Source organism: Pleurodeles waltl, chromosome 8 (genome assembly GCF_031143425.1).
Source record: "Pleurodeles waltl isolate 20211129_DDA chromosome 8, aPleWal1.hap1.20221129, whole genome shotgun sequence".
In the NCBI taxonomy this organism is placed as follows: Eukaryota; Metazoa; Chordata; class Amphibia; order Caudata; family Salamandridae; genus Pleurodeles; species Pleurodeles waltl.
This window is the reverse complement of record NC_090447.1, coordinates 1230064918-1230083315: the sequence shown is the minus strand read 5'-3', so window position 1 is coordinate 1230083315 and position 18398 is coordinate 1230064918. Positions and strand designations below refer to the sequence as shown.

General features: G+C 45.0%; 1 protein-coding gene across 2 annotated transcripts in view; it reads left to right on the top strand.

The window, feature by feature from the left end:
- The window catches only part of SMAD9 (SMAD family member 9), a 132506-nt gene that overhangs the window by 22656 nt on the left and 91452 nt on the right, over positions 1-18398 (top strand). For both annotated transcript variants that reach the window (XM_069205516.1, XM_069205517.1), the window contains exon 2: positions 15011-15663. In XM_069205516.1, the coding sequence (XP_069061617.1) occupies positions 15252-15663 (412 nt within the window). In that variant the 5' untranslated portion in view covers positions 15011-15251. The remainder of the gene's footprint in view (positions 1-15010; positions 15664-18398) is intronic.

Genomic DNA, 18398 nt, shown 5'->3' with positions numbered 1-18398 from the left:
TTTGAAGAGTGCTGTGATGCAGGGGAGCTGGGGTTGCATCTCAAGTACCCCTATATTTATGGTCTGGCTTGATAGAGCGGCTGTCGACAGAAACTTGTGCAGATGCCACTAGAGAGGGACTTTGGCACCACCCACATGTTGGGACCACGAGTACATGTTTTGATTGAGAAGAACTTGTGTGCTTCAAAAAAAAAGTGCCTTCTCTCCTCCAGCTGTCATCTTTTTGTTTGTTTAACCAGCTGACTGAACTTGAACTTTCAGGGGCACATACATGACATTATAACGCTTTAAAGGTGTCTTAAATAGCTAGATAACTTATGGTGTTTGTCTTTCCCAGGCATCAGCACAGAAGGGAGGAGGGCAGTCATTAACCTATGTGGATTTTTAGGTCTGGCTTGACAGCGCAACTGTCACGTGACCTTTTAACATACACCAGTATTATTCTACTCTTCTTTGCTTCCACACAAATACATATGCTGTTTACCTGAAATCCTGCAAATTCTCATGTACCATTCTATTAAAGCCACACCTATTGCCATTGCCAATGCTTTTCCTTGCTTTCCCTTCACTTTGTATTTTTTTTTGCATTTACCATCAACCTACGACGAGCACAGTAATTAACTCTGTGTACATTCTGTCCTAGTAGTTTTCCATTCTGTAGGAGGCTGGGCTGACTTATAGTGGGTACCGTGTGGTACTTACACCTTGTGCCAGGTCCAGTTATCCCTTATTAGTAGATTACTAGTGTTCTAGCAGCTTAGGCTGATAGAGGTAGCTATAGCAGAGCAGCTTAGGCTGAACTAGGAGACATGCAAAGCTCCTCCTATACCACTTATATCATATAGCACTATATCATAAGAAACACAATACTCAGAGTTACTAAAAATAAAGGTACTTTATTTTAGTGACAATGTGCCAAAAGTATCTCAGAGGATATACTACCTTAGGAGGTAAGTAAAATACACAAAATATACACACAAACCAAAATCAGGTAAGTAAAACACTTAGAAAAGTAGTGCAAACACTGTAGAACACAGTAGAATGCAATAGGAGACAATAGGCCTAGGGGCAACACAAACCATATACTCCAAAAGTGAAATGTGAACCACAAATGGACCCCAGGTCTAGTGTAGTGTGTAGAGGGTTGCTGGGAGTGTAAGAAAACACTAAGGGTGTCCAAGATACCCCACCCCAAGACCCTGAAAAGTAGGAGTAAAGTTACCCTACTACCCCAGAAAGGCAGTAAGGTCGAGATAAGGGATTCTCCAAAGACAGCAACTGACTGCAAAGCATTGAAGACGGATTCCTGGACCTGAGGACCAGCAAAGAAAGGGGACCATGTGCAGAGTCACGCAAGAGTCCGGGGGGGGGCAGGAGCCCACTATACCCCGGATGAAGGTGCAAAAGGGCTGCCTCCGGGTGGAAGAAGCTGAAGATTCTGCAACAACGGAAGGTGCCAGGAACTTCTCCTGTGGTCAGAAGATGTCCTACAGCGTGCTGGAGGATGCAGAATTGTTTCCACGCAGAAAGACTGCAAACAAGCCTTGCTAGCTGCAAGAGTCGCAGTTGTAGATAATGGGTGCTGCCAGGGCCCAGGAAGGACCAGGAGGTCGCCCCTTGGAGGAGGAGACAGCGGGGGTGCTCAGCAACAGAGAGAGCCTACGCAGAATCAGGCAGCACCCGCAGAAGCACTTGAACAGGCGTTCAAGAAATCTGAGCACGGTGGTCATCTCAACACAACAAAAGAGGGTCCTACGAAGTCAGTGGTCAACTCAGCGAGTTGAGCAATGCAGGACGGAGCGCTGTGAATCTGGACTGTGCTGTGCACAAAGGAATCCTTGCAAAAGTGCACAGAAGCCCTAGCAGCTGCAGTTCACGCAGTACACAGGATTACTGTCTGGCGGGGGGAGGCAAGGACTTACCTCCACCAAATTTGGACAGAAGGACCACTGGACTGTCGGGGTCAATTAGATCCAGCTCCTGTGTTCCAGGGACCACGCTCGTCAAGATGAGAGGGGACCCAGAGGACTGGTGATGCAGAAGTTTGGTGCCTGCATTAGCAGGGGGAAGATTCCGTCGACCCACTGGAGATTTCTTCTTGGCTTCCAGTGCAGGTTGAAGGCAGACAGCCCTCAGAGCATGCACCACCAGGAAACAGTTGAGAAAGCCGACAGGATTAGGCGCTACAATGTTGCTGGTAGTCTTCTTACTACTTTGTTGCGGTTTTGCAGGCGTCCTGGAGCAGTCAGCGGTCGATCCTTGGCAGAAGTCGAAGAGGGAGATGCAGAGGAAATCTGGTGAGCTCTTGCATTCGTTATCTGACGAGAAACCCACAGGAGAGACCCTAAATAGCCCTCAGAGGAGGATTGGCTACCTAACCAGGTAAGCACCTATCAGGAGGGGTCTCTGACGTCACCTGCTGGCACTGGCCACTCAGAGGTCTCCATTGTGCCCTCACACCTCTGCATTCAAGATGGTAGAGGTCTGGGACACACTGGAGGAGCTCTGGGCACCACCCCTGGGGTGGTGATGGACAGGGGAGTGGTCACTCCCCTTTCCTTTGACCAGTTTCATGTCAGAGCAGGGGCTGGGGGCTCCCTGAACCGGTGTATATTGGCTAATGCAAGGAGGGCACCATCTGTGCCCTTCAAAGCATTTCCAGAGGCTGGGGAGACTACTCCTCCCCAGCCCTTAACACCTATTTACAAAGGGAGAGGATGTAACACCCTCTCTCAGAGGAAATCCTTTGTTCTGCCTTCCTGGGACTGGGCTGCCCAGACCCCCTGGAGGACAGAAACCTGTCTAAGGGTTGGTAGCAGCGGTAGCTGCAGAGAAAACCCCAGAGTGCTAGTTTGCCAGTACCCGGGGTCCATGCTGGAGCCCCTGGGATGCATGGAATTGGCACCCCAATACCAGATTTGGCTTGGGGGGACAATTCCATGATCTTAGATATGTTACATAGGCATGTTCGGAGTTACCATTGTGAAGCTACATATAGGTATTGACCTATATGTAGTTCGCGTGTGTAATGGTGTTCCTGCACCCACAAAGTCTGGGGAAATTGCCCTGAACAATGTGGGGCACCTTGGCTAGTGCCAGGGTGCCCTCACACTTAGTAACTTTGCACCTAACCTTCGCTAAGTGAGGGTTAGACATATAGGTGACTTATAAGTTACTTAAGTGCAGTGTAAAATGGCTGTGAAATAACTTGGACGTTATTTCACTCAGGCTGCAGTGGCAGTCCTGTGTAAGAATTGTCTGAGCTCCCTATGGGTGGCAAAAGAAATGCTGCAGCCCATAGGGATCTCCTGGAACCCCAATACCCTGGGTACCTAGGTACCATATACTAGGGAATTATAAGGGTGTTCCTGTGTGCCAATCAGAATTGGTGAAAATAGTCACTAGCCTGCAGTGACAATTTTAAAAGCAGAGAGAACATAAACACTGAGGTTCTGGTTAGCAGAGCCTCAGTGATACAGTTAGGCACCACACAGGGAACACATAGGCCACAAACTATGAGCACTGGGGTCCTGGCTAGCAGGATCCCAGTGACACAGGCAAAAACAAACTGAAACACAAGTAAAAATGAGGGTAACATGCCAGGCAAGATGGTCCTTTCCTACACATTCAAACTGCTCAAATAGCCCAGAATTACAGGTGATCACAGTAACCAGAGATGTCCTCTCTTTCCCTTTCTCTCTCGGCCCTTTTCTCTTTCTGAATATCAGTAGAGTTTTTAGGTGGTAAATCACAAAGCTGGTGGTTTGTGGGTGAATTCGCCTTCACTTGGAGTGTCACTCTTGCAGCCTTCTCTGGGCAGGTTGTTCCAGTATGACATAGGCAAACAGTGTGATTTTGCCAACTACATACAATATAAAGTACCTAAGTGGCCACGTTTTTGAACCCAAATTTCTTGAAAGGTTAGCTGGATAGCTGTTCTTCAAACAAGCACGGTATATGCAGCTCAGAATGCTAAAAACATACTGTGGCATTTGTCCAAAAGGACCATTGTTTAAACAATATCAAATCGCAACAAACTGCCCAGGACAAGAAATTACTAAACCACAGTTCACGTTTATTCCCTGTACCTGTAGTAAGTTACAATATGCGTATGCTCTTGAAACTCCGTACATTACCTCAGTATATCCAAGCCTCGAGAACAAGCCATAGGCCACTATTTGTCTAGGAGGGCATTTCTGCCCTTTAGGTCTGGGTCCATTGAATGAAGGTGGTTAACACAGAAGACGATATGTTACCCTACGAGGCACAATTCTTTGGTGGTAAGAACGTAAGACCATGAGCAGAAATGGTGGTCTAAGTGGTTGCTCGGTAGTTGCTGGTTGTGTATGACAAAGAAGCCTGTGTCCAATCCAAAGTTGATTAGTGCATTGGAATCTGGGCTAGGTATGTGATCTTCATGAGGTGTGCAACCACTCCAGATTTCAGGAGTAGGCCATCTGCAAGGCACTTTGTGGCAACATGAAGAAAGTACAAACATGATGTAAGGTTAGACCGCTGCATACTGGGATATAGTTCTTCTTTTTGGTAGAATCAACATCTGGACTGAACTGTTTATCAAAGTCTCAGTCACTCTGTTTTGCAGTCCCCACGCTCCTGTTCCTTGCTCAGCTGGTGGGGTGAAGAACTTTCCCAGCTGGGGTGAAGAACTTTTCTCTGGGATTTCTGTAACACATATGAGGTGAAGGATTGGTATTGCAGTCTCTGTGGCTGCTGCGGTGGAGACTTTATCTCCGGGCTCAACCAGGTGTTTGATTAGGCTGTAACAGTGGTGGCAATTAGGCTGTTTGACAGAATCTAAATAACTATATAAGGTCCTCCAAAGGTGAAGATCTCTAACCCCATGCTGCATCTAAATAACCTGGGTGGAAAGTGCATAAGTGGTTCGGCAGGGGTTCCAGTAGTTCCCCTGAGGTTCTGCTGCACTCTCCTAGGGTTTGGAAAGCCTTTCTTAGAGCCTCGGAGCAAGATGCTTACTTGCCTCATCACCCTCATCATGTTGGATGAAGACAATGTCAAGGCTAGTTTTCCAGTCCCTAATGCTTCCTCTTAGCCTTCTGTGGCATGGGAGTGCCCTGCCCCCTACAGGAACGGCAGAGTGGTCTATAATCCAGCTATGTCTGAGCCACTACCCTATCAGAGCAGGAATGGAAACGCAAGAGGCAGGAGTGGTGGAGCACGCACGGAGCCCCATCTCCCACCATTGACACTGTAAGCCTGTAGTAAGTGGAAGCGCTTAGACAATATACTGACCTGGCTAAAAGAAGGCGAACCTTGATTGGAGTCAATACAAGATCGAACAAAGGGAGAAGGAATACTGATGTAGACTCACCTATTGTCATTCTGAAGCATCAATACTGCAGCCATTGCTCATGTAAGTGACTGTAAGGTGATTGCAATCAGGAAATCACTCAGCACAAAGTCATGGTTTCCAGCGTTATATGCCAGGCAGAGAAGACCAAAAAGAAATGCATTACCTGCCAAACCACAAGATTCATGGTGAGCCCTGCAGAAGAGTTTGGGTCTCATTTAGAGTTTGCCTGATGGGATGTTCTGGCAGCAACTTGGCAGATGCCCCTTCCTCTATATTACACGTGCTTTATAGTCGATGGCATTTGTAACACAGCAGATGGGACATCTGTTACGTTTTCACTGAGCATCCTGTCATCCAAACTCTAAATAAGGCCCACATTCTTCTTTAGTGCCGTTGGTAATATAGTTTGTGGAGCTGAATGTACAGAAACATGGTGGATCCCTACGGTGGTAGCGAAATAAAGTCGGTAATTAAGACAGACCTGGACTTCCATGCACGCTAGGTTATTATTTAAACCTTTGAATGAAAAGCGAATACCCTAATTTCGAAGGAATCGCACCCCTCGCCGCGCCCCCACCCGTGTCCGCTATTATTGCTAATGCCAGTTCACAGGGTTCAGTTCCCCTAACGACTGACGTGGATGTTGCCCCCATAATTCTACTAATCACTCTTGCACCCCCCGTCTTTCCTCATCCGCCATTGCAAAGAATTGACCTGATGCTTTTATTTTTTACATTTTTGCCCGAAAATAATTTTTGTGTAGATTTCTGCGCGTGAAAGAAGCGACGGTTCGAAAAAACTTAAATAAAAATCAGTCAGTTCATTGACCAGAAACATTTCATATATATCGCAATTCTATGTGCAGCAGTCATAGAAGCACACACTGAATTTTACTTTCCCATCCTAATTTCTAGCCTGTCTTTGAGTGCGCTGTCTACAAAAAACCACTAAGTGACAAAAATGAATGCACATTTTACGTTTGGACGCTGGACTAATAAACATGAAAGGAGATTGCACAACATTTTACATTAGCCTGTGCCACGTGCCCTGCAGAATGCAGCACCGACTTTAAAGCATACCGTTGGCTTCAGGCCCACCGACAACAATAGTGTTCTGCCCACACTGATGTCACCGGTGAGTTATTTATTTTGTCTGGGAGGAAAAATGTGTTTATTTTCTAAACTGTTATGGACGCAAGAATGATTGTCACCCCACTCTATTTCATGTCGGTGCACACTGACATGATATGAGTTTTTTTTTCTTAAATTTGAAAAACTTATGAAACGGCTGTAATAGGAAACACACTTTTACTTATGCGTGTTCTAATGCTGAGATTATGCAGGGGAAGAAAGGTACAAAAACGTCTGGACACTAGGTATTACTTGTGTTGATTCTGAGTCAGGCACCTGCAATCAAAACTCGCTCTACTATGCCTCCTAATCCCATAAACCAACTCCAACAATAGCTCTTTAAATCATACAGTGCAACCGTAAACAAACCAGGCACGAGAATTAAGCCAATTTTGCTGGGAGAGATCCCTAACTATTTCAGAGGTGTTCTAGCCACCAATGAAACTTGACACTTCTTAAAAGGATGGGAAACCCTCACCCACGTAAAATCGCATGCTTCATCACTAGGCCTCTCCTCCTTGGGACAGAAGTGTTTTAGCTCATTGAGGGCTCTGGAGAGGACTTTTTGTGTCAGGGAACATTGCAAGTAAAATTCCATGGGTCAGTGGACTCAACTTGATTAACCACTGGTGAATTCCGTCACATCTCTCACTACTTGGTGATTGTAAACAATGGGACCATTAAATGAATAAAATGTTTTTGGGGCGGTAGTAGAATTATATTTTTATCTCTTTGCGCATGATTGGAAAATAAGAATCTTAACTATGAAGAAAGGGTTGTGACTCCTTATGAACACTTACACTTTCCTCTGGTTCATTGATCCACAGGGACAGATAAAGATTTCCAGGAACAGGCTTATCCAACGAGCAACTCGGGAGCTACTGGTAGATCTCTCTATCTACCTGTAAGAAGCTCTCTTTTGTGCAGCCCAGCCTGCTAAATTAAAAGCATTTATTTCGTTGAAATAATGAATGTGTACTTAAATTGAAGTTCAAAGAACTCTTCACTAGTTAAAGAAGTTGAAAGTGGCAGCACTGATGACCAGTGGAATTTCACTTGTAAAGTCCCCTGACACCAGAGCAGGGCCAGACAGCCCTTTTATTCCACTAGGCATTTTCCTGGTGGGTTGGAGCCCTTGAAGGCCAGTTTTGAAAGCCCTAGGCTGTTCCTGGTGCCTCTGTCACTTTCCCCAGCTCCCTGACATTATTTGTAGCAGACATGGGATGGGGAAGATTCAAGAGACAGAGAATGAAATGGAGCCAGGTGGACGGTTGAGAGAAATCAATCAAAAAGAAGGAGAAGAGAAAGAGAAAAGGAGAAAGAGAGTGTTAATGGATGGAAAGAGAGAGAATAAGAGAGCAAAGCTGGTTTGAGCATGTTTCGTGGGGCTGCTTTTGGTTCCCCAATCCAGCCATGCAAAAAAGTTTCTTTATGGAGCCCTTTGGGAACCAAAACCTAGGTATCAAATAGGAGAGATCCAATTATGAGGTATGCCATGTTAAATGGGTGAGGGTTTTCTGCCCTTTTAACAAAAGTGGCAGGAACCATCGATGGCTAGAAGAAGCCTCCTGAAATAGAATAAGGGATCTCTTCCACACAAAAAAGTGAATCCTTCCTCATGCCTGGTTTCTTTATGGTTGTACTGATAGTCTTTAAGGACAATAAACCTGAACTTTTAACTTTACCTCCCTTTCCCTTCATTGGTCTGCATATTTGAATCATTCAGCATAATGGCTATCCTCAGACCCTCTTAAGAATTATATCACTAACTATAGACCGACTGGTTCAATTTGGATGTATGTCTAAGAAACAGAAGTCACATACTTCAAAAGACATATGGGAAAAAACTCACTACCTCAATGAAAAAAGAGACTTAACATCAGTATAGAATTTACATAGTAGTCATTAAGACAGTCAAAAAGTCTCAGTTCTCATCACTTCTCAAATGCAGAGCATCCAAAGAACTCTCACATTTGTCTCGAAATTCTGTAACTTGCAAAGCAACTAAACATGCACCAACCACTCTTGGAAACTTCGCAACTCTTTATTAGAACATTTCATCAAAAAACCTATGAATTTGGAGCTACGCATTCTCTTGAATGGGGACAAGGAATGCCTTTTCTTGTTTTCGTCACACTACTGTTTCACTTCGACCACACAACCTAAAATATGTTCTTTGGAATTGGTGTCAATAAAAGAAACAATTGAACTAATCAAGCTGCAACCATTGTAGGTTCACCAGCTGACTCCTGCTCCCCCCAAACATGTTGAAAAACATTCTCCTACATCCTGTGCTGCAGTGCAACCTAAACTGATCATTGGATTCTTCCTACCAACCGCAGCACCTCCTATCCACCTGAGAGCATCTTACACCAACCACATTCTAAAGAAAGAAGGACGATCCTGCAAATGACAAACCAATATCCAACAGACCAACTTGAGCTTGACCTTCAGCCGACCTTGCACTATTGCAGGTTATGTACTTTCTGAGTTGCAGGGCGGAACCAATAAGATTAGTGTTAATGCCTACAATAATCCTACCTAAAATTGTTTTTAAGCATACATGCCGAAATATAACTGCGGATTTCACACAAAGCCAGACAGAGGTCGACGATACAAACAAAACTTGTCTTCTAGTGACAAGGAACGACGGAGTGTTCTCCTTAAATGTGTTTAGGGATACTGTTGCTGTGTGTGAGTGGTTATGTACACAAAGACAAGTGTGCCGTCAGGGGCTTAGTTCTGCTGGAGCCATCGGACGGCCTCCCCTACATCGTTCAAATGATTTTTGCAATTAGAACAAATTGTTTAAACAAATAAGGTTAAGGTCGAGGAACACTGAGAAGAAAATAGTCATTAACGTATCTAACTATACAGCTAATGGAGTTCCATTGTCCTAGATGTTAATGTTTGCTTTTGGTGTTTACATTTTTAGCCTGGAAAAATATTCCACGTTGGTTAAAGAGTCCCGGACACCGTGTAAACTTGTTTGCTTGTTTCACTTTCTTTATTTCAAAAGTTTTTTTGATATATCAGGGGCATTGAGTCACTAAGATGCAGTTGTAGTAGAAGTGGAATCTATTGCCAGTGACATCACACTGGCCCTTAGCACCTCACCCGTTTTCGATTTGGTGAGAGTTAACAAGAAGTCAGAAAGTGTAAAATGTGGAATAGGACAGAGCTCCTAGAGCGATTTCTACTTTATTTTCCAGCACCAGCTATCATGACCCTGAAGAGCCAGGTCAGTTGTACCCAAGCGCAAGTCTGTCTCCCCCAAAGGAACGCCCATGGGGTCCACTGCATTTATCAGTTGCCCATGATAGCGCTCTAATATCACTGATTTCTCATTATCTGCACTCTGACTATTACACCTTCTGAGGCACCTCCGTGATAGCACAGGGGAATTGCAATCACATAGATCCTGCTGTGCAATGATGCTGCTTTTTTGTGGACACCCTTCAGTTTCTATGTAACATTTTGCTGATTCACAAAAATCTAAAAAATGTCCTAAAACTAAAGATTTGTAGGCACGTGCACCTTGTTGCCTGCTCCTTTCACAACTTACACATGTAAATTAATGATATTTACATGCAATTATCTCCACACTGATGGTGGCTCTCAACAGTTTGAACAGATGCATCTCCAAGGTTGGGATCCCATCTTGCACAGTGAATGTATGTACATGTAAAACCTTTTGAAAGAGATTGACATGTTTGTATTTGTTTGCCTTGTGCCTTGATACATAGGACTAGGATTGGCTGCTTCAAATTTCATCCTGGACTCACTGCTTTCTAAGCAGCACTCTTCAAAACAATAGAATCAGCATAAAGTCCATTGGTTTATTAATAAACAACTAGAATATGCATCTTTCTCACAAATAAACTTCGGATAAACAATCACGTTTCTCTTTGAACTCACCAAAGCCACCATTGATTCTGTATTTGTGCACAAAGTCTAGAGACATTATCAGTAGAACATCTAGTCAATATTGCTGCATTGTGGATTGATGGGGCAAGTTTGAAAAATGATTGTTCCACACTTGCACTGGTGAAAGAGCACTAGAAACGCTGACACCATTGGTTTGTGTGTGAGTATGTGGGCGTGAATGAAGGAAATATGTGATAACCAGAAATTGAGAAAGAGGGTTAAATATACATTAGGGTGCGCGGGAAAGGAGGTGTCAAAAGGGTGTACAAGAGAAGGGCAAGTAAGTGGATATTTCAGGTAAAGAATCGGAAGATGTAAGTGAGCTGAGGATGTATAAGGGGGCACTTGTAGTGAGATAGGTGTGTGTTTGTGTGTGCTTGTTAAGTAGAGTGGGCACGAGAGAGGGGATGTGGGAGAGAGGGTAGCGTAAAAAGAAGCTGCGACTGGAAGGGTGGCAGTGGTCGTCAGAGAGGAAATAATGAGAAAGGATGGTGAAAGGAAAGAGTGGGATTGTAAGCTGTGCAAGAGGAGTGCTATAGGAAAGTGATAGGGAGAAAAAGCATCAACAATGGGCCTGAGGATGGAGAGAGATGAGTGCAAAAGAAGAGGGTGTGAGATAGGAGTAAGTTGTGCAAGATTAAGGTAGCAGGTCAGAGAAGGGTGCAGGGGGTATAAGAATATGAACGATAGAACAGAATTGAAGGGATAGGAGAGGAGGCAAAAGAAAATGAAGTGTGGTGTAGCACATAAGGCAGTACTAGAGAGAACCAGGTGGATGACTAAAGTGGCACCTGCAAGGGAAGTCCTATTCTGCCTTCTTGTAGATCCTTGCAATGGCCTAGAAGGCGAAGAAGGTAAAAGATGTTAGAGACAAGAAGAATGTAGGAGAGGAGTAGGTGAAAGATAGAGGGGGAGAGAAAGGAGGAAAATGAGAAAAGAGTGTGGTGGGAGAAAGGTGGGTGCGAGTGAGGATCACAAGAGAAAAACGTGTTGAGGATTAGATTTATCTAGAAACTATTTCTATTTTTTATGTTAAAATGTACAAATTAGACAACATGGTGGTGGATTATGTGGTAAGTACAGAACATGCATAATTATGCGAAAAAAGGAACAGGTTGCATGATTGCCATGGCCCTGATATGTGCAAATGTAGATATTACCAGAAGGACCCTTGGTGACAGCGTTGGTGAAGGAGTTGCACCTGATAAACAGTAGTATATGTTTACTTGTTATGCTGAGTACCTACAGTGGGAGACACTACAGCAGGATCAGATTTCCATACATCAAGTTAGCTTGGGGTGACCCAGGGATACACAGGTACATGTGGAAGAGCACCTGCCTGTCCATGAGCTTGTCACATCCACTGCTGGGCTGCTGCACCCCCAGTTGGAGCAGTGCTTCTGCTCCCCCAGCAATCAGATGATGGAAGCGAGAGAGGGATTCTTTGGCAACCTGTGCTTGAACAGAGCCTTCTCTGGAAAGAACGTCCTGATTTGATTCCTCCTTTGTTTGCAGCAACTCCAGTCGCTCATCGTATGTACAAATCAGCCCAAATCCAGCCCAAATCCTAACACAATGAATCTGGCAGATGCTGTAATTGGAGAAATCTCTCTCGTTCTCTAAAGCTGCACAGACCTCGAGCAGGGTTAGCACATAATGGCAGCTGTAACATTGTACAGGCAGCAGTTGGGGAGTGTCTGTGGTGGCGGGGAGTGTGGTAGAGATATAGGAGCAGGAGTGGGTGGGGTGTGCATGCGGGGCACAGAACCCGGTACCTGAGTTGTCACCTCCCCAGTACCAGTTCTTGTTAGGGAGCATGTACTCCTGCTGCCTATGCGATACCTGTGGGAAGAGTCGTAGACACCTGTAAAAAGGTAGTCACCATAGAAATGTTGGACATTGCCCTATTTTTTTAAATTAAATATGCGAAAAAGGGTGACTTCTCACTAAATATATGAAGAGGACACCCAGGTCGCTTAGAAGCCAGGAATGGTTAAGTGCTGGAGAAGGAGGAGGCCACCTTTTAAGTGGAAATGTTTGCATCAAATTGCTAATTGTCACAAGCCTGTTGCCGTTTAAAACAATGGAGCACGTCAAAGAGCATGAATGTCCAAGAGAGTTGTGTTTTGTAAGCTGTGTGTGGAAAAACAGAATGACAGACCCTCTCCCATCCCCTCCTCCCCATACTCCATCTCAGATGGTGTTGGGAACGAAGGGGGCTGAGTGCGTCTGTGGAGAAACAAACCATACCTGTGTGGGCTCCCCTTTTGCCCAGTGAGGCCTGGCTTTGCCATGCCAGCCCCTGACGACCAGCTGTGACCTGCTACACTCTGCTCGAACCCAGCCAGTATCACACAGGTTGAATGTGCTGCCCTGCGAGGGCCATCAGTGCTGCACAGGCCTTCTTTTCCTAACGTTTTATATACATTCAACACTGTGGGAAAGTTACATGTGTAGGATTATAAAATTGGTCGGATTTCACCAACTTCTAAAAAAATGTTCATGTGAACGCTTCCTTTTTCACCCACCCACTTTGAAAATGGGGATTATCATGCACTTTCCCACACTTTCCACGGCATTCACACATATTCAATTTAAGTGAATGTATCGCCATTGTTTGTGAATAGCCGCCAAGTTACAGCTTTGTGGGTGTTCACCCCATTTGCATGGACTGCTCACCAAAGAACTCCCAGAAGACTTCATTTATGACTGTTTTCCAGACCTTTGAGTAGTTATTGAGCATGGGCTTTCATCAGTGCAAACATTCCTAAAATGTAATAAAACTTTCCCTCGTCTACCTCTGCGTTTCCACAGCGAAAAAGCAACCTAATCCTAAACAGGAACCACACAAGCAGTCACAAGCACAAACACCTTTACGGCAAGGAACAGTAATCAAGTTGTTGTTCCCCCCTCATCCTCATCCTCATCCTCACTCCACTCCCATTCCTTTGGGACCACCCAGCGTACGAAGGACCCCAGCAGGGTTTGCGTCATGGCTGCCCAAGCCAGTACGATGTCCTGCCCTTTCTCATCATGCCAAGTTTTTTTGAGGTGGGCTTCTTCTGCTCCAGCCTATTCTACCAAATCCAGCCCCCATGCTTCTCCGGTAGGAGGAGAGGGGCCCATCCAATGTATAGCAATAACCCTTTTGGCCACTGTAAGACCTAGGATAGCATTGCACCTACTAAGTCTCCGATTGAGGTCTTCAGGGAGGAGCCCCAACAAACACTGATCCACAGTGCAGGCAGTAACCCATCCCTTGACATTCTTCACCTGTTCTAGAACCTGAACCCAAAAGGAAATTAACCAGGGACAGTACCATACCGTATGCAAAACATCTGAAGTTCCTAACCCACATCTAGGGCACTACCATTCTCTGGAAGGGTAAATTGAATGAAGTTTTTTATGGGATAAAAACATCATAAGAATTATATCATATTGTATCAGTTTAAATTTCTCATTAACCACTACCTTACGAACCCCCCTATGTATTTTAGCCTAATCTTTTGGGGTGAGGCGTACCTCAGTAACCTGCTGCCATTTTCTACAAACCATAGGGGCTGGAGAGTGCAAAGCTCCATATAGGTGCGTCACAAAGCCCCAACCTCCTGCCAGTGACAAAGGTGTGACTAGAGTCTGCGTAGGCGCCGGAACATCCAGGAACATGGGACACAGCTGCCTAGCAGTTGCCGCCATTTTCACATTTCAACCTTAATACATAAAGTTTTTTTCCGGATTCTTGTGTAGTGAGCTCAAGATACAAGTCTCTCAGCTGCCTCATAATTGCAGTGAGATATAGCAAGCCAGATGACACCTTTCAGCAACTAGACATTTGTCAGGTAATTTAAATACTTAGGGGCATATTTACAAGAAAATGTTGCATCAGCTCTTATGCAGCACTTTTCTTACGTTGCCCTGCCCCCCCCCGACGGTACCATAGCGGTGCTGTATTTATTATACAGCACACCATGGTGCAGGTTAGCAATATAGCATCATAATTTATGATGCTATTGGGGTGCTTTGCTGGATTAGCAGCATAAATTATGGCGATAGTCCAGCAAAGCACAGGGAGGCCCATAGGTTATTATGGGAGCATCACTTTAGCGCCTTCCCTGAGCAGTCGTTAAAAATTATGGGAAAAAATGGTGCAGTGAAATCTTGTAAATTTCACTGCACCAGTTTTTTGGTCCTCCCTGGTGGGAATGCCCCTCTGGCATACATTGTACCTGGCGCAGGTATAATGTGGCGCAAGGGGTTACCAAGTGCCACAATGCATGTATTGCGCCACTCTGAATACGGCACTCCTTAACGCCTTGTTAGCGTAAAAAATAAATAATGCTATGGCGGTGCTAGGGGGTCAAGGGGCTTGTAAATATGCCCCTTTGTTTCTAATTCTGCCCTTTTGCATTGAATAGTTGAAAGGGCTGCTTCCGTAAACGCCTTAGGATATTCTTTGATTCTTGTAAACTGAGCGTTTTATCATGCATGGTACTGCGGTGTGACAGGTACTCTATGTCCACCCTCAGAGATATATTCACATAAGCAGAGTATTTTACGCTTACCCCATGGCTGAAATGTTCATGCAGACATTGGTATCTAACTGTTCGTATTCTGTTTCCAGGGCCAATTGGCAATTCCTTGAATTTCTGGATGGTCCTAAAAGCTGCTTTGGAAGAAGAAGATTGGGAGGTGCGAAGTAACTCCAGCAATCCCCATTTCTCATGAAGCTTTACTTAGAAGACTGTAAAGGAAATATTGTACAGTGAGCATCTGCATTCTCCTTCTTAGCATTGACAGGTCCGTGACACTTTCCCCTTGGAGGTATACGCAGCACAGTATACTGCCTACCACAGCCACTTCTTATGCACTCCAGCACCCCCATCAGTTCTCTCTTCTCCTTCACCAGCCCAGCAGTGAAGCGGCTGCTGGGCTGGAAGCAAGGAGATGAAGAGGAGAAATGGGCAGAGAAGGCGGTGGACTCCCTTGTAAAGAAACTGAAGAAAAAGAAGGGTTCCATGGAGGAACTGGAAAGAGCCCTGAGTTGCCCCGGCCAGCCCAGCAAGTGCGTCACAATTCCACGCTCACTGGACGGAAGGCTGCAGGTGTCGCACCGGAAGGGCCTGCCCCATGTTATTTACTGCAGGGTGTGGCGGTGGCCTGACCTGCAGTCCCACCACGAGCTCAAGCCACTCGAATGCTGTGAGTTCCCCTTCGGATCAAAGCAGAAAGAAGTGTGCATAAACCCGTACCACTATCGTCGAGTGGAGACCCCAGGTAGGCGGCATTTTCTACAGTGATAAAGATCTCATATACTTAAGTTTTATTGGTTTGATTGGCATCACACAGTGACATGTAGAGATAACGCAGGATGCCGGCGCCATCAGATATTTGCGTTCTTTTGTTTGAAAGCTATTTTTGGAAAAGACAAGAAATGCCTCCGGCAATGTCAACAAAAGGGGTGGCACATTAAACAATTGTGACTATCGAATAGGGCTGTGTAATGTATTCATAAAATACCAAAGCAAGGCATGTGCAATATTTGTATTGAGCCTGCCATTGTACTTGATTTCTAAATACACAATAAATATATGACTGCAGGCATAATTGATTGACAATAGATGTGTGTGCGTATGTCATAAGGTAGTAATATTTAGCACTTAGAAACTCGTTCAGAAGTCAATACTCGCACCCGCCTTCAATTTACAAATGGCATCTAACTCAGATTTTTAAGACTGTTTTTGATCTCCGAAAATATGATTTTGGCTCACACCAAAAGTAATACTTATGACTTAATATTCATACTTGTAAATACCAGCACCTAAAAGCAAAATGCAAGTAAACAGCAACACATGATCAAACCAATTAATGATGCAACATTCCTCTCTGTCAAAGTGATAAGGGTATTGTTATCTGTAACGAGTTGCATCGTTTGTAATTGCATCTGTTTCTTTAAAGGTGAGGTCTCAAACATTGCAGTTGGTGAGCAAGTTATGGTTTGCATGGCTGTTGTGCGATTTTAAGGCTTGTAGTCCTTATCGTAACTTGAGAATTACAGTGGTTTTCAGTTTTAATTTGTAACCATAATTGCAGTTTAACCAGTGGCGGCCAGTAATTTTAGGAGGGAGGGGGACGGGCAGCACACTCACACTCATCCATTCACAACACTCATCAACATTCAAACATACACGCACAAACCAAACATTCATTTAAAAAACACACACACACACACACTTACCTTCAGCTAGGAGGGTTGGGACTGCTGCCTTCATGGCTTAAACCTGAAGCGCCCAGGTCTAAGTCAGTGGGTGACGCTTCCCCTCATCACCGAGGGGGAGGGCCTCGGGGCACTTTTGCTGAGCTGAGGAAGTCATGCCCATAGGACCTGTGAATTCTTCAGCCCAGCAAAGTTCAGCTCAGGCAGTCAGAAGTCTGCGCATCTCACACAAGTCTCGCTTCTGGCTGCCTGAGCTGAACATGAAGTGTCTGTCAGGCTGACCTTTGCTCAGCTTGACAGGCACTTTTCATGAGGGGCAAAAAGTAGGGGGCTTGGCCCCTCCGCCCTAAAGGACGGGCCGCGGCTGAGCTTAACTGTGATTCTTTGGCGAATTACTCAAGTGTTTTAAACATAGGTTGAAGTGTTATAACTGAGTCTGAGTTTCATTTTTTTGTTTTCGTAATAGCATTCCAAAGAAATAAAAATTACAATCTATTTTTAATGGGATGTTTCATGCAGATCCGTCAAGTCAGGGCCAAGAAAAAAACAGAAGGGCCCAAAAGTGCTATTGATTATTTTAATTGCCAAAATCTTTGCTCTTTGACACAGAAAAAACAGCTAAACGGAATTACACAAATTTTGTTATGAAGGTAGACTTTTACTCTTGGAAGTTCCTTAGCTTGATTGGTTTGAATCCACTCTTTATCTTTCAAGAAATTAGTATTTAAAAAGGTGGTTTCATTGGGTATGACGAAGGTACATTTTAGAGATCCCTGGACTGCTAATTTGCAGGTAACCATGGATTTGGAGATATCCTTGGACCCAAAAATTAAAAAATACTCAAATGTGATTGAAGAAAGTAACTTTTTCTACCTTCTGCATTTTAGGTTCACAGATCCTGAAATAGATCTTATAGGATCTAATTTTCTGGCCTCATCATCGAAACAGACAAAATGTTGTGGTCATGATTACAGGATTGGGGGACTCACTCCCCACTTCCTGAACAACAAAATGTGAGTACACATGAGGGGGGCGGATGAGCACATCCTGACCTCCAGGGCCATTTGGACGGACTCAAAGAAACCCTGTGTTTAAAATTGAAAAAAAGATAGTTTTGTTGTTAGATTCAAGGATTCAGTGTTGAATCAGTGAATCTCCCTGGATCCATGGTCCCAAAATAGTTCAGTGGACCCCTGGTAAGCTTCACAGGTTGGTGTTGCTGTCCTGTACAAGTTTCAATTGCAAGTTCTTGACACCCCGGCACCAGTACCAGAAACAGGAAGTAAAGTTTGAATGGGACCACAGCACCATCTCCTGAACAGTGTTCTTGGTTTGCAGATCCTATTTTGGAACTGTGGATCCTAAAAACAAAAGGGTCTGCTCATAAACCAGACTATGGCCCTCATTATGATCATGACAGTTCAGACCGCCATGCCGGTGGCGACGGTAAATACCGCCACCGGCATGGCGGTCTGAACCGCCATATTCTGAACACAGGGAGGGCCACCTGTGGCAGCCTTCCGCCACCGCCAGGCTACCGCCAACAGGCAGCCTGACGATGGCGGATATTATTATCCGACAGGGCGGTGCTGCTATGAACCCTGTTTCCTCCAGCCTTTCCCTGGCGTGTTCCCCCGCCAGGCAAAGGCTGGCAGAGGGGGTGTTCTGGGGCCCCCCTGACGGCCCCTGGACTGCCCATGCACTTGGCATGGGCAGTCCAGGGGCCCCGTGCAGTGCCCCGTTGCGCAGGTCACTGTCCGTGTGGAGCCGTCGGCAATGTCCCGGCCCTGCATTC